Genomic DNA, 16,867 nt, shown 5'->3' on the forward strand with positions numbered 1-16,867 from the left:
CTGCCATGGAAACAGGAGGTCCTGATGAGAAAAATACTCTTACATTATATATTAAGTTTTTCCATTCTTACTCTAACCTAATCATCTTTTTGATTTCCACCGCAAATTCCGTGTGTGAAAACTTTTGTCATTACTTTTGTAGAGCATTCAATAAACAATAAAATCTGATTTTCTTTAGTTAAAAAAATAGTTTTAGAAAAATATTTCTATTAAAACTAATGCTTTAATCTTAATAAATTATGCCCCAGATTATCCAAGTTATAAGTCATCTTCCAGTTATAAATGGGCTCTATTCATGAAGTATTATTTTTTAAGTTAATTTTTAAGAGTTAGAGCCAAGTTTTCCCTAGAAACAATGTTGAACTTTCTGGTTGGATTTCTAGGCCAGCTCAAAATCTTGATGAAGTACGCAAGGCCATTGTGAGGGGAAAATTCTTTCAGAGTTCTATCTTGGGCGGATAGAAAGCCGTTTTGACTCTTAACTTTTTTCCTGCCCACCTCCTTAGCAGTGAAAATGGTCCTAATAGCCCATTAATACCAGTAGGAGATTTAAAAGGTCAGTGTGAACTAACTGCCTTTATCACTTTGTTCTCCTTTCATTCCTAGCCTACATTGTTTAGGAACTTAGAAATTGGACTTAAAATGTTTACTAGTCTCATTGAGGCCCTTTCAGTAGTGTGATTAATCTTTTTACCTAGCTTTTCGTTATTCTTTGAAAACGAGGAATGCCTTGCCAAACCCTGGTACTCAGCATGCCTTTACCATCCCTTTTCCCCTCTTAGAGCATGGATCATTTTGATGACATTGGCCCCAGTGTCGTCATGGCCTCCCCAGGCATGATGCAGAGCGGCTTATCCAGAGAGCTCTTTGAAAGCTGGTGCACGGATAAGAGGAACGGCGTCATTATAGCAGGGTACTGTGTGGAAGGGACGCTTGCCAAGGTCAGCCATGGTCTTAGACCACCGTGTTATTCCTAATCAGAATTGCCAAGGTGGCCCATTACAGCCTGAGAAGCACCCGTCTATTCGCAGTAAAAACTATGGAAAGGAACCTATTTGAGACAAACGCAAAAACACGGATACCCTCATTCAGTGAAGAAGAAGTTTGCCAGTGTGTATTCTCTTGAAAGGTCACAGAAGGTGTTTGGGTCGATTGCCCATCTTCCTGTTGATACACAACGGTTGATGTTGACTCTTAGGGATGTACGCATGGTAGGAAATGCGTGCAGAGCTCCAGAGGCAGTTTCTGAACATCCAAGCATCACGTCCTCTTCTCTCCTCTTCTAGAACTTGTCTTATTTTTAAAAATACCTCGTGATTCTCCATTTAGACCGTTTATTACTTTAGCGTATTCTCTAAGTCACACAGACAGTGTTGGCTATGTATTTAAAATAGATTTCCAGAACAGAAACAGATCTGCCTGAAAAGTGACTTTTTAGAGCAGGAGAATAGCTGGGAATCCAAGTTTGCCTTTCTGATCATAAGTTATAGTTGCCACTTCCAATACTCCAAATACATTGAATTTTAGTTAACTTGCTTACTTTCCTGATTGAATATTTGTTCGACCAAGAAAATAAGTGTTTGATATTTACTAAGTCAATTGTTAGAATGCTTTTTGTGCTAAAGGTCCCAAATTTAATGTAAGAATTTGTGGCTGCATTAACAAGTAGAAAATGTACCTTTTCTTTTCTGATTGGGTAGTTTATTTGTTTTGTTTCTTTTATTTTTATTTTTTTTTTTAACAGCATATCATGTCTGAGCCAGAAGAAATCACTACCATGTCTGGACAGAAGTTACCACTGAAAATGTCTGTTGATTACATTTCTTTCTCTGCTCACACAGATTACCAGCAAACCAGTGAATTTATTCGTGCTTTGAAACCGCCTCATGTGGTTAGTCTATGAATTTGATTTATAACATTAAAGGGGAAGAAAACATACGCAAGAAACTGCAGCTGGTTTTCAAATCAGACACTGTCTGTCATTAAGGTAGCCCCGTTTCGCAGAAGGCTTCTGCGAGCACTTGGACCTGACCTTTGCAGCTCCCCTCTGAGTTGGGCAAGCTGTGCACTGTGTCTCCATTTACCCGAGGTCCCTCATCAGATCCCCCAGCCCCAACTCCAATGCCCTTCCCCCATTCTCCCCAGTAACTTAAGAGCACGGGCTTTGCTTGTGGCTACTTGTTTTGAATCCCAGCTCCACCCCTTACTTGCTGGGTAACCCTGGGCAAGTTACTTAACTTCTCTGTGCCCCAATTGTAAATAGGGATGATAATGATACCTCGTAAGGTAATTGTGAGGAAGGGATGAGAGAACATAGATCTAAAGCATGTAATACGGTGCCTGGCATGGAGTAAATGCTTAATAATACTGAAAGAGAGACAAATCATATAATAGTAAAAATTAAAGATCCAAATAGATATGAAATCACATAGCTCTTTACTGATGTGATTTGTTTATATTTTTAAGTTTCATGTAATACGAAAATAACAATTCTATTTTGGTGGGACTGGGGAGGGAATAAGAAAGGAAAGCTAAAAAAATATATGTATTTTTAATCAACAGAACACTTGGGGAACATGTGTGTGTGGGAAACAGATGAAGTGCCCTTTCTAGATTTATTGAAAAGTAGTTTAGATGAAATAGCCTTTTGTTAGTTGTTTTTTTCCTTAAATTTTTTTCATTGTGGTGAAATATATATAACATAGAAGTTGCAATTTTAACCATTTTTAAGTTGTGCGGTTCCGTGGCATGAATCACATTCACGGTGTGCAACCAAGAGAAACTGTACCTGTTAAGCAAAAATTCCCCATTTTCTCCTCCCCAGCCCCAGGGAACCTGCAGTTTACTTTCTGTCTCTCTGAATATGCCTGGCCTAGGTATTGCATGAAGGTGAAATCCTACAGCACTTAGCAGAATGTGCTCAAGGTCCATCCATATTGTAGCACGTATCAGAACTCCCTTCTTCTGTGTGGGTGACCAACATTCTGTTGTTTGTATAGACCACACACATGCATGTGGTATATGCATGCTGCGGTGAACACTGGCCTCTGAGTATCTGTGTGAGTCCCTGTTCTCACTTCTTTTGCATATACACCGAGGAGTGGGTTCGCTGGATCATAGGGTCATTCTGTTAACTTTTGGAGGAGTCACTCAACTCCCGAAGTGGCTGCACCATTCTGCATCCCCCCAGCAGGGCACAAGCGTTCCAATTTCACCATATCCTCGCCAACACTTGTTGTTTGCCTTTTTGTGACTACAGCCATTCCTAATAAGCGTGAAGCGGTATCTCATTGTGGTTTTGATTCTCACTTCCCTAATGACTAATGATGTTGAGCGTCCTTTCATGTGCTCTTCTGTTAATTTTTGAGTTCTTTCTAGCCTGGAAGTCCTCACAGGGATTTGCCAGTGGCCCTTACTCGATAAGCAGAGTCTTGGGTGGAGAAAAATCCCTCACCTACTTGTTAGCTTTGTGAATTTCGTCACAGTGCAGGCTCCTCACAGGGGTTCCCTGGTATATGTGGTTCATGGAAATGCTCCCACGTGTTAAAGCCGGGGAGGAAGCGTGGTAGTGCCCTTTCTCTCGGCAATCACTGCTTCATCCTCAGTCCCATTTCATTGCTCTCCAGGCTCTCTCTCTGCTGACAGGATTGAACTCGATGCTTACCTTTCCTCAGTAACCAGGTCAGCAAAAGTATATCTGCGTGATAGAATAACAACAGTGTTAGTGGTAACCACAAGTAACAGCTAGCGTTGATTATTTACCATGTGCCAGGTACTGTACTCATGTTTTAAGCAATCTCTACACCTGGCATGGGGATCAAACTTAGAACCCCGAGCTCAGGAGTCGCGTGCTCTACTGACGGAGCCAGCCAGGCACCGTGTACTCTGGTGTACATGCATCAGCTTGCTTCCTCCTTACGACCAGCAACTATTTGTAGATGACAAAACTGAGATGTTAAGTAACTTGCCCGAGTTTCCGTAGCTGGGAAGCGCTTAAGGAGCCAGGACTTGTGTTTGAGCAGCAGCCAGGCCTCAAAGCCGGGCTCTTTACTCGGCCATATGCCTCTGCCTAGGAGTGATGCTAGGTAGGCTTCTGTGAGCCCAGGCAAGAAATCATCTAGCAGGAGTCTGTAGGTTAAGAATGATCTGTCTTGTAAAATACAGATTATAGAAGTGAATGGGAGGAGACTGGTATCTAATACAGTTACTGTAAATACCCCTCAAAGGCAATTTCATTTGGTCCCGAAATATTCTATTTGGTATTACTATAATAAACGGAAGAAAATATCAGAAGTCTTTTTCTTTCCCCATAAAAAGCTTCTTTTGAAAGTCTTGTATTAGGAAACCTAAAGAAAACTGGGTGTTCTCTGCATTAGTAAGAATAGCGATGGTTTCGTCGAAGAATCCTACGTCTAAAGCCGGCAGAGGCTGCAGAAGTCACGCGCTGCAGCCCTTTACAGTTGAACACAGAAGTCTAGAGAAAGTCCAACTTCCATAAAGTTGTATATCTCACTAGTGGGAACACCTGAAGTAGAAGTGTCTGTACTTTCTCTTAAAATAGTTCTACTTCAGGATTTTTAAAGCCAAACAGAATGAAAATAACTGTACAAGTTTGATTGACGGGAGGTCCTTCAAAGTCGTTACGTTTAATAACGTCAAGTATATGTCTGTTGCACATATTAAAGTCAGATAGGGGCCATCATTAAGCCGAACTCAGGATGTTTCCCTGTGCTCTCTTACAATTCATTCTTTTTTTTTTAATTTAATTTTATTATGTTATGTTAATCACCGTACATTACATCATTAGTTTTTGATGTAGTGTTCCATGATTCATTGTTTGTGCATAACACCCAGTGCTCCATGCAGAATGTGCCCTCCTCAATACCCATCACCAGGCTAACCCATCCCCCCCCTCCCCTCTAGAACCCTCAGTTTGTTTCTCAGAGTCCAGTCTCATGGTTCGTCTCCCACTCCGATTTCCCCCCTTCATTTTTCCCTTCCTACTATCTTCTCTTTTTTTTTTTTTTAAACATATAATGTATTATTTGTTTCAGAGGTACAGATCTATGATTCAACAGTCTTGCACACTTCACAGCACTCACCATAGCACACACCCTCCCCAATGTCTATCACCCAGCCACCCCATCCCTCCCACCCCCCACCACTCCAGCAACCCTCAGTTTGTTTCCTGAGATTAAGAATTCCTCACATTGGTGAGGTCATATGATACATGTCTTTCTCTGATTGACTTATTTCACTTAGCATAACACCCTCCAGTTCCATCCACGTCGTTGCAAATGGCAAGATCTCATTCCTTTTGATGGCTGCATAATATTCCATTGTATATATATACCACATCTTCTTTATCCATTCATCTGTTGATGGACATCTTGGCTCTTTCCATAGTTTGGCTATTCTTACAATTCATTCTATGTAGATTTTAGTCCATGGAGAACAGAATGAAATGGCCAGATTGAAAGCAGCCCTGATTCGAGAATATGAGGACAACGATGAAGTTCACATAGAGGTTCATAATCCTCGGAATACAGAAGCTGTGACCTTGAATTTCAGAGGAGAAAAGCTAGCCAAGGTAAAAGGTTGTGGTTTCTGATCTTATCCAGGTCTTTTCTAAAGGGAAATGTATACGTCTTAAAAATACAGACTTCTTTTCATCAAAGCAAGATAATGTCCTTAATGATGATTTCTGTCTACTTAGTATTGTATAAGAATTTTATCCATATGCTTTTTTAGGTCTTCTGGTCCTGCTAATTCATTTCTTCACGTAGGAAGTTTTCAAGTACATTAGATCTTAATGCAGTTGAATTTGGTAGCTTTGTAATCCACATCTCCACTTCCTTTTCCTCCCTGTGTCTGAGAATAAACAAATATTCATTACTGTTTTACTACTACATCTAATACGCTATTCTGTCCACTGGTCCTTCTCCCAAAGAATCTAAAGATAGGCTCATATGTGTAAACATATATGTGGTATGATAGAACTTAACAAAAATTTGTCCATGTTTGATGCTGAAATACAGTATTTTCAGAATTTAAAAATAAAATAGTTAAAAATCTTACCTGAGGTTTTAGAGGGATGCTGTAAGGTAGCTACAATGGTATCTCCTGTTAAGATTTTTTTTAAGATGCTTCTAAGGGGAACTTTTTAATGATTTATCTGAAGTTTTAAATATCAGACATGTATTAATGAGCAACTTTACAGCAGTTCTTTTAATATAGAATGAGCCAGATATGAGAAGGCTAATTGATGAATATCCTTCCTTGTAGTTGAGTTTGAGAGGAAAAAAAGTCAGCAGAAGTTAAGATGTGAGGCTTTTGTTGCCAAAGGACAGATGGTTGTATTTACTCCTGAATTAACTCGTATTCTCAAAACTTTCCGGTGGCCAGTTTAATGGAAGCAACCTTGTACCTATAGAAAAATGTGTTCAGTTAGGAATCTAAGAATTAAATTTCCCAAGCTCTGCTGGTTGAGATTTGGGGAGGGGGAAGAATTTTACAGTCAATTTAGGAGAAGCGGAGTTGAACAAAATTAAGCTGCTTTCTTTACAACAGGACTTTTCAGAGTTTTTGTTTTTACTTCTTTTTTTTTTTAAGATTTTATTATTTGACAGAGAGAGAGCACACAAGCAGGGGGAGCAGCAGAGGGAGAGGGAGAAGCAGGGAGCCCAATGTGGGGCTCGAACCCAGGACCCTGGAATCATGACCTGAGCTGAAGGCAGACACTTAACTGACTGAGACACCCAGGTGCCCCCAGAGTTTTTATTAGGCCATTATACATTATAAACCTTCAAGAAATATAGTAAGCAGCATTTAAAAATTTGTTTAACTAGAGGGGCGCCTGGGTGGAACAGTTGGTTAAGCATCCAACTTTTGATTTTAAATGCCTAATGGGCATCATTATGATTGAGTATCTAAATAAGTGCGTTTTCCAAAATTGGAAATTCCACCTCCTTTTTTTTTTCTTTTTTTTTAATAGGTCATGGGCTTTTTAGCAGACAAGAAACCAGAACAAGGCCAGCGGGTCTCGGGAATACTTGTTAAAAGAAACTTTAATTATCACATACTTTCTCCTTGTGATCTCTCCAGTAAGTATACTATTAATCATCAAATATAAATTGATTTTCACATTGAAACAAAATCTACGAAAACTTCTCTTACTAATGGCCAAACTTTAAGTAACAGCCAAGTAATAGAAATTGATGGGTTAGTAATGCACATAACTTAATGGGGGGGGAATCTTCCTTGAACTATTTAAATGTTTGAATTCTTTGTGGACTTTTTTCTTAATTGGGAACATAAGTTCACCTCCAAGATTGACCACTCCTGCTGACCCTTGACAAGCCTGTTTTCCACCTTTCGCAGTGGAGTCCTGGTACTTTTATTTTCTGAAGTAACCTTGGACTCCCCACTCATGCATTTTGATCTTTATGACCTAGACTTTTACATCGCTTGCTGGGCCTTTATGTTGTTTGTATAGATGCTGGGCCACCATTACTTTTGCCGTAGATATGGTATCACGTTAAATAACTGTGCTCCGTTTTATGCACAATAAAGCACTAATAGAGTATGAGTGCTTTATGAAAGGATAAGAAATAGCAGGGTTTAGGTATTCATCTGTGAGCTGGGCCGGCGGTCAGCTTTAGCGCACCACGCAGGTGCAGTATAACTTGTCCCCCTCTCCGGCGGTGAGTGCCGTCTCGCTCTGGGCCCGGCGCCGTTGTCCCCCTCTCCGGCGGTGAGTGCCGTCTCGCTCTGGGCCAGGCCCCGTGCCGGGTGCTAGAGGACTAACGATGCGCTACAGAGCACAGCCCCGGCCCCTGGACGCTGCCTCATGAGAGAAGCGTCTTTGTCCAGAGCTAGTCACCGCGCTGAGTGACAAGGAGAAGTGCCTAAGTTTGTGAGGAGAGAACAAACAGGTCTAGAAGAGTCGGAAAGGTTTTGTAGCACTTGTGCTGCGTGGTGGTGAAGGGTTGTCGGGAGTGGCCAAGCCCGGGATCAGCAGAGGACAAGCTGGGGTGTACTGGCTTGGAGACCTGCAGGGACCCGATGTTTTCAGGGCAGTGAGGCTGCTGTCTTACAGCTGAAGCATAAGCTAACTAGTCGGGGAGCAGGGGTGGGCGTAGGGAGTTAAAGGGGGAAATGTAGGGTGGAAAGAGATTAAGGAGCACCTTGTACGCTTTCTGAAAAACATGTTCTTGTTTACCTTGCTTTAACTTCCCTCTACCCCTGTATGCGCAGATTGTAGATTGCAGATTGTATTTTGTGTGACTAGTATTGTTACTTAAAGTGTATTTATTCTAATTTCCTCTTCAGATTATACTGACTTGGCCATGAGCACTGTGAAACAGACCCAAGCCATTCCCTATACCGGTCCTTTTAATTTGCTCTATTACCAACTACAGAAATTGACAGGTGTGTGTATTTGTTAAAATGCACCTAATTGTTTTCTGCTTTTGAGTAAGATAAGTATATATCTGGGAAAGGATGTTATTTAATTTGGGTAATTATCTCAGAATTTGCACAAATTTTATTTGTACTTTGCTTGGACATGTTCTCAGCTTTGGTGAATTTTTGAAAGTGTACTCATAAATTTTTTAAATTGTGTTATACTTCTTATCCTTGATCCACTGAAAATTCTAAAATCAGTAATCTTTGCTCCTCGTGTTTAAAATCCACTTTAGTGTATGCTAGTGCTAAATTTCATCTATTTCTTTTCTTATTCAGAAAATCAGTTTTCTGGTTCCATCAGGACCAGTCTATATAGCAGGTTTTACAAGAACACATGGCCGCTGGCCAAAGGCCAGTAGAACAGCAGACCTGTTCTGTTTTCATATTAGACCATTCGGAGCTAGAGATTTTGGGGCATGAACATAATGAGGGGCACTGACTAAGTTAAAAGGTGTGGATTCCCTCTAATAAGCAGGAACACTTGAATAATAAATTACACTTTATATTAATATGCTCTTCATAATTCAAATAGCAAAATACAACCATAAAATAAACCAGTAGAAAGAAAAACTTCTTTTCTTTTACTTCAGATCCTCATATCAGAATTATAGGTCATAACACAGAAAGTTAATAAAATTAACCCTTAATTAAGAGGTTCCTGGGAGGACCAGAAAAGTCTCCTTTTAAACAACAGAATATTCCTGTAGAATGATGAAGTCTATGAAGACAGAAGGCAGAAGTGACTAGTTGGAAGTAGTTGACTAGTCTCATGTTAAATTTTAAGATGCTAGTGGCTAAATCTCTTACATAAACACATGTTTGACAATCACCAAAGTTTGTGACTGAAAAAATGTTGAAGGTCCAAGGTAAATCCTGCCTCGTTATATGAGTTTAATACATGTTGAGATCTTTCATTTGCTGCAAGCAGTTCACATAAAACTTAGTTATTTGAAATCTAAGTACAAAAATGGGTAATTTTTTCATTGTGTATCAGATTTATTTCAGCTGTCTCTATAAACAAAGGAATAATAATGCCTCTGGAAGATTATCAGAAAATTATATACATCTTGATACTCTTTTTTTCAGGTGACGTGGAAGAATTAGAAATTCAAGAAAAACCTGCTCTGAAAGTATTCAAAAATATCACTGTCATACAGGAGCCAGGAATGGTGGTATTAGAAGTAAGATAAGATCATTTACCTAAACAAGGAGGGGAAAAAATTTTAAGACTTCACATATAATTATAGAGAAAATTTGCTTCTTCTCAATCAGGAAAAATATATGTGTGTGTGTGCATATTTTTCTTGCCCAGATCAGCTTTAAATATGACATAGCTGGGCACTTTCTACGTAGTTCCAATAACAGAAACTAATATGAAGGGCAACTGGGTACCTCAGTCCATTGAGCATCCAGCTCAACTGTCTCAGCTCAGGTTTTGATCTCAGGGTCATGAGTTCAAGCCCTGCATTGGGCTCCATGCCCGGTGTGGAGCCTAGTTAAAAAGAAAAGAAAAGAAATGAGGGGCACCTGGGTGGCTCAGTTGTTAAGCGTCTGCCTTCAGCTCCGGTCATGATCCCACAGTCCTGGGATTGAGCCCCGCATCAGGCTCCCTGCTCTGCGGGAAGCCTGCTTCTCCCTCTCTCACTCCCCCTGCTTGTGTTCCCTCTCTCTGTCAAATAAATAAATAAAATCTAAAAAAAAAAAAGAAAAGAAATGGAACTAATGTTAAATTAAGGCTTAATATTTAGTATGTGTAGTGAATATAGGTCTCATGTGAGAAGTCCCAACTAATTTTGTGATAGCGCTGGATGTCTTCACTTATATCAAAATATCCAGCATTCTCAAGATAAAAATCAAATTCTGTTACTTTGAAATAGACGTCACGCAGCGCTCTTAAGAGTGGAATTTTGAAAATTTAAATAAGCAATATTACTTTGACCCAAATACACAAAGGCTAGAAACCACTGTGTGTGGTTCCTACTATTAGAATTTTAAATTCCTACTGGTAGAATTTGGAACCCAGACACCAAATTAATTTGATGGTTGATTTTGATAACTTGGCATCTGTTAAGTTTAAAGAAGGACTTTCAAAGTGAATCCTGGAACCAAATGATCCAGGAAGTACCTCATCTCTTTCTCTGCCTCGAGGTAGAATCCTATGTAAATTCCCCATCTAGATGGTCTGCTGTTCTGTTCTTACAGATTTTTTTTTTTTTAAGATTTTGGCCATTTCTTTTGGAGAGAGGGAGAGAGAAAGTGCGCATGCCCAAGCTTTGAGAGGGGTAGCGGGAAAGAATCTTAAAGCAGGCTCCCTGCTGAGCGCAGAGCCCACGCACAGGGCTCCATCTCATGACCCCAAGACCACGACCTGAACTGAAATCAAGAGTAGCATGCTCAACCGACTGAGCCCCCCAGGCGCCCCTTACACATTAGGGAAGGCACTTGTTCCTGAAATAATTCACCTGGTCCCACATTCACCTGGCAGAGGAGGAAAACCGTCTCGGAGCCCTGGGCATGTGCAGGGGCAAGGGGCCTAGGCTTCGTGTGGGAAACAAAAGGAAGTGTTTAAAAATACTGCCTTCTTCCCATGCTGTGTGCTTATGAAACCCAGTGCTCAGGGATCTGCATTTGATCCCAGCACCTGAGTTACTGCCGTGTTACCTCATGCAAGTGACCTCTGTAAAATGAAGGTGTTCTGAGGATCAGGTGTGGGGATGCCCATAAAGCCCTTGCCGCAGAGGAGGCACTCAGTACATCTTAGAGAAGTCCAGCATTATTAAGTGCAGGTTAGTTTCAGTCCGTGGAAACGCACGACGCAGAGTCCCGCCGTTCAGCCCGCGGATGCGCAGCAGCGCGCACAGCGTGTGTGGCCGGCGCTGCTCACACCGTTCAGCTGCTGCCCTTTTCTTCACAGTGGCTGGCAAACCCTTCCAATGACATGTATGCAGACACGGTAACAACCGTGATACTGGAAGTCCAGTCCAACCCGAAGATAAGGAAAGGTACGGAATGACTGCATTTTTATCAATTAATTCTTTCGCTTCTCCCATGGTCTGTGAACTAGGAAGCAGAAGACAGAATTCTAGAATCTGAAATCTGCTTGTTCCACCCCTGTAGCCTTCCAGGTACAATACGTGCATAACACTGCATGTTACTCATATTTTACTTCTCGTCCTGGGTCTTCATTTGTGCTGTTGCCGAAAATCTGGTTGCCATGAACACTAAGATAAAATTCCTTAGTCACAGTCCTCTCAGTCAGAAATTCCAAAATATTGCTGAATCGAGCCAGCAGTCTAGTAAGAAAATCGGTGGCCCTGTTGGTGTTCAGGAAAACCCGTTGAACAGAATGGAATCCCTCCTTAGGGCAATTTTGCAGTCACTTTAGGTTTTCTTTTCTAAGTAGCCATTTTCAGTCAAAGAAGACACTAGTGAGTATATCTGTGTTATTTCTTTCCAGTTGTATCTATTTTATACATAACTCAGTGTAACGCTTCACTGGCGTGGAAGGTAGCCCATGAAGAATGCGGGGAAGCCTCCCAGCCTTTACCCTTCTCATGGTACCAGGTTGTGCTCTGAGAAAATGATTCTCTTCCTTGAAATTACAAAGAATTAAACAAGTAGGTAGTCTTTGATTTCAGGAGGAAAAAACGTTTTGCTGGATACTTAATAATCCATTGTCTTGTACCTGACCGTGTCTGTACAATGAACCGGATAAATACCTAGACGAATCTAACTTACTCATCTGAGATGCTGGTGAGCGCTTGAATTTGTTTTGAGTAATAGTAAAAAATGGTAAAAACGTTCATCTGGACGCCGCCGGTGACTTGTGTTGGTGGAATTAGCTGGTGGGGAGCGGCCACCCCGTGTGCGTGTAGGATGGCACCTCCACGAGCCCGGGTTCTCCCGGGGTGCCCACTCAGTGTCAGCGTGTGCCCCCGGACACAGAGGTGCACGTGTGGCGGAACAGCTCGAAAGGCGGTTGTCAGGTTTTTCTTATTTTCCTATTTTACATTTTCCTTAGGTGTTAGAAATACAAAGGACAAAGCGCGAGGTGGAGGTGTGTGGGACGGAGGAGCTTCCTTGCGCTGACGTCACAACCGATGAGTGGTGGCGCGGTGAGGGGCAGAGTGGAGGGCAGAGAACAGGAAGGAAGGCCTCAAACCCAGAGCCTGGAGTGGGCACACCCTTCAGGATCGATGCCCACTTCCCTGAGAACACAGCCGGCCTTCCCTTTGTAGCTTAGCTTCGTTCCGTTCAGATCAGACACTCGGAACTGAATTGCTTTAACCTCCCGGACTCCTTTCTGTTCACTGCATTTTGATAACCCTTTTGTAAAATGAAGTCTGTCCTGTGATATAATCACCTGATGTCAGTATTTTTGTCAGGTATTTGTGTACTTTTCTGAAATATGAGACATTACGCACAAACGGTGTTAGGATGCTGGGGGGTCTTCAGGGCCGTGTCACGTCGTAGCCACCCTGAGCCCGTTTCCGCGCCGTGTGGTGGGGCAGGGGCCACGGGGCGTGTTGGGCCTGAGCCTGTCGACTTTGGTGTCCACACGCCATCTGCAGCTGTGACAAAGCTGCCGCTTAGCGACTGTGCTGGAAAACGAAAACAGATAATCACCAAATGTGTCCTGTCTGTGTCAAACAGGAAGGAGCGCGTGAGCGACCTTAGATGGGTCTGACTTTATATTGCGCATTTCTCTTAGTACTCTGGTCCAGAGTGAAAGTGTGCCTTTACTCTGATCTGTGCTAGTCAGCAATGGCTATTATATTATTAGTGATCCATTTTTAATAATAATAACAACAGTGTAAACATTGCTTCCTAAGGTTAGCGTCTGGGCACTCCCCAGGGAGTCACTGCAGACAGGCTACAAGAGGGTTTTTTCCATGAGTTAACTGTGCTGAATTAGCCGGCGGCCCTGGGTTCCCTAGTGCTTCCCTGCTTTGTGTTGTATTCAGAAAAGGAATACAACTGTTGTTGTATTCAGAAAAGGAATACAACTGTACTTTGTGTTGTATTCAGAAAAGGAATACAACAATGGCTGTTCTTCTGGAGCAATGAGGTGCTTGCAAAGCTAGCATTCATTTGACAAACATTTATCGAGCACCTTCTGTTGGGCAGGTATTATTCTCGGTGCTCAGGGCACAGCAGCGAACACGGCAGATGGTTAGTGAGCACCAGGGAGCTGGTGGTCTAGTGAGCGCCGGGGCGGCTTCATCGGGTTTGGAGCAGGGGCAGAAGTGTAGGGCTTTATGGACCATTTTAAGGACTTTGGACTTGTAGTCTGAGTGAAGCGTGTTATGTTGTAAGGTTTTTAAAGGGTTGCGCTGGTGCTCGTTGAGAGACTGGGAGGGCAAGTAAAGAAAGCAGGTGTTTCAGTTGAGAGCTTTTGTGGCCAGGCGGGTGGGGGGGGGGGGTGGCAGAAAGTGCTTGGGTTCTGGAGATGGGTTGAAGGTCAAGCCCGCAGTCTTTCCTGCTGGATTAGGTACAGAGGGTGAGAGAAAGCAGACAAGATGAATTTTAAAGAGAGAAGACAGTGACCCAAGGAGTGTGTGTGCTACATTAGCCTGGAAAGCTGTCACCCATGGGGCGAAGTGACAGGGATTTTAATAAGCAGGACTTGCTCCTTCAGAAGATGAAAAATATCACGAGGACTGACACACTCCCTCTTTTCTTTGGCTGCACGTGGGGAAGTAGAGGACGTTCATCCTATACATTTATTGTGTAACGAACTGACTTTCTCCTAGCCAGACTTGGTATTTGAACTTCTTAGAGCAGAGTCAACAACCAGGGCCCACAAGCCAAGTCCAGCCCTCCACCTGTTTTTGTAAAGTTTTATTGGAACACGGCGATGCCCGTTTGTCTGCATACCATGTGCCGCTGCTCTCTGAGCTGCCACCGCAGAGTCGGCTAGTGACCGCAGAGACCACGTGGCTCACCAAGCCTCAAACACCATCAGGCCATTTACCGAAGTTTGCCAGGTCCATTCTAGAGGCACCGTCTGTGAACAGGCTGATTCTCCTTTGCTAGCATTCCGCTCCCTTTTCATTTCTCAGCCTGCTGAGACTTGGGTCCAGATTCTGGAAATACAACTTGTGTTTTTATCTGTGTGTGTGTTTAGCCCCGCCTTCAATTTCTGTATCCCCCTGTTCTCGTCAAGGACACACAGCCAAGCTTAAGCATTTTCAAAATATATTCTTTTATGTTCTTCTGTTCCATTACGTCCTTCCGTTTGGCACTGCACCTGTTTTCAGCACGTCTGTGTCCTGACACACGCGCCTACTAGGGGCAGGTGTACATAGATAAATATGATTTCACATTGTACACATATAATCTCGGGTATCTGAGGAGTTTGTCATAAATATTAGTGATAAATAGGCAAATATGCATACATGTGCACTCAGAGTTTGGAAAGTTTCTTTTAATAGTTTCATAGCTTAGATAGTTTTTAATGTATTTCATGGGATTTTACATGTCAGTTAAATGCTTGTTTAATACTTAACAGAATTAATGATTATAATTAAAGTATAAGGTTTTATTATATAGCTTTCTTGGCTGGCATCTGATTCATTGTATATTCAGTTAAAACTCAAAACTATTTATTTCACCATAAGGAAAAAACCTTTTGCGACTGTGGGTTGTGATGGATGGTTAACTGCACTTCTTGCGATTACTTCGCTGTGTATACAAATATTAAATGATCATGTTGTATACCTGAAATTAATATAATGTTATATACCAGTGAGACCTGCATTTTTTAAAAAGAAGGAAAAAGCCTCATGATTTAAAAGCAATCAGAGTAACTGTAGTCTGACTTACAGAATAATTTAGGAAAAATGGCAGTCTGGCTCTTTTCCACCGAGTAGGTTCACTATGATCAACTTGAAAACACTTACATCACTCCACAAAGAAACGTCATATTCTTTAGCTATCAGCCCCCAATCAAGATAGCCACTAATCTGCTTGCTTTTTTTTTCTCCTACTTTCTCTCTCTATGGATTTACCTCTTCTGGACATTTCATAAAAATTGAATCATAATACACGGTTTTTTGTGACTGGCTTCTTTCACTTAGCATAATGCTTTCAGGTTTCATCCATGTTGTAGCATGAATCAGGACTTCATTCCTTTTCATGGCAAAATAATTTTCCATTGTATACCACATTTTGTCTCTCCATTCATTAGTTGATAGACATTTGGGTTGTTTCTACCATTTGGCTGTCATGGATAATGTTGCTCTCAGCATTGATGTACAAGTTTTTGTGTAGACATGTGTTTTCACTTCTCTTGGGTCTGTACCTGGGAGTAGAGTTGCTGGGTCATATGCTAACTGAATGTTTCACTTTTCAAGGAACTGCCAGACAGTTCTGCATGGTTTTGCTGCTGGTGATGGGCTGGGGGGCACTTACTGATGTCCCGGGGCACACTTGAAACACCAGATCATCTTCCTGAACTGTCAGATTACCGTGTTTTGGGGAGGGAAAGCTAAGTGATCTAACTGGCGCATGGTTTTAAATACTAATTTTATTAAAATCAGTATAGGTATAAGAATGCAAAAGTTATATAATGTTTTAGGTAAAATGAAAGCTCCAGAGATCTCTGAGCCAGGATGTGCCCCAGGAGTCCTAGAGTTACAAGGTTACTTCCGCACATACATGAAATGTGGAAAAGTTTGAGGAACATTATAAATAAAATGTAAAGTAACCTTAAATGTCATTTTGTGGTTCTGCATTTAACAAGAACAAAAGATAAAGGGATGAAAATAGCAATTTGCCTCAGCAGATAGATGGTTTGTTTGTCACTTGAAGGATTCCATAGTTGATCACCTTAAATCTTATCAGTAACTGTGTTCTGATATTGACTCGGTAACTATTCTAAATTAGAATTTGGAAATTGATCTCTGTTGCTTTTTTTTCCCCAGGTGCAGTACAAAAGGTTTCTAAAAAATTAGAAATGCACGTTTATAGCAAGAGGCTGGAGATCATGCTCCAGTAAGTATTGTCCCCATTATTGCCCCATAAGGGGTGGTGAGGCCAAGGGCGGGGAGGAGGAGGCCGGGATTTAGTTCTGGCTCACTGATGGTTGTGAAGCTCAGACAGGTCTCTTAACTGGTCTGGATGTCTGTGTTTGTATCCGTAAAGTGGTTTGAACCTCATCCTTCCAGCTAACACTCTAGCTAGTTCCAAATACCTGTGACCTTGGTTAGCTCTTTCTGGCATGGTCGACTGAGATTCGTACATCTTTACTAAGGTCAAGTACTAAACTTTTCACCTGGTGTTAATGTGCCTTTAAGAATTACTATACGTGTTCTCCTTAAATGTGAGTTCTGCGTTAAGAATGGTTTTCTTCTGGACTCTTCTCAGATAATAAGTCTGTAAACTAAGAAGTACCTTTAAA

The 16,867-nt window shown here is 41.7% G+C and overlaps 1 protein-coding gene across 1 annotated transcript in view; it reads left to right on the forward strand.

Annotated features, from left to right (window-relative positions):
* CPSF3 (cleavage and polyadenylation specific factor 3) overlaps window positions 1–16,867 on the forward strand; it is a 43,337-nt gene that overhangs the window by 21,511 nt on the left and 4,959 nt on the right. Inside the window, exons 9-16 of the mRNA XM_036097536.2 lie at window positions 783–941; window positions 1,745–1,891; window positions 5,438–5,590; window positions 6,995–7,103; window positions 8,332–8,430; window positions 9,553–9,647; window positions 11,381–11,468; window positions 16,392–16,461. Coding sequence (XP_035953429.1) covers window positions 783–941; window positions 1,745–1,891; window positions 5,438–5,590; window positions 6,995–7,103; window positions 8,332–8,430; window positions 9,553–9,647; window positions 11,381–11,468; window positions 16,392–16,461 — 920 coding nt within the window. The remainder of the gene's footprint in view (window positions 1–782; window positions 942–1,744; window positions 1,892–5,437; window positions 5,591–6,994; window positions 7,104–8,331; window positions 8,431–9,552; window positions 9,648–11,380; window positions 11,469–16,391; window positions 16,462–16,867) is intronic.

The sequence above is a fragment of the Halichoerus grypus genome, chromosome 10 (genome assembly GCF_964656455.1).
Source record: "Halichoerus grypus chromosome 10, mHalGry1.hap1.1, whole genome shotgun sequence".
Taxonomy (NCBI): domain Eukaryota; kingdom Metazoa; phylum Chordata; class Mammalia; order Carnivora; family Phocidae; genus Halichoerus; species Halichoerus grypus.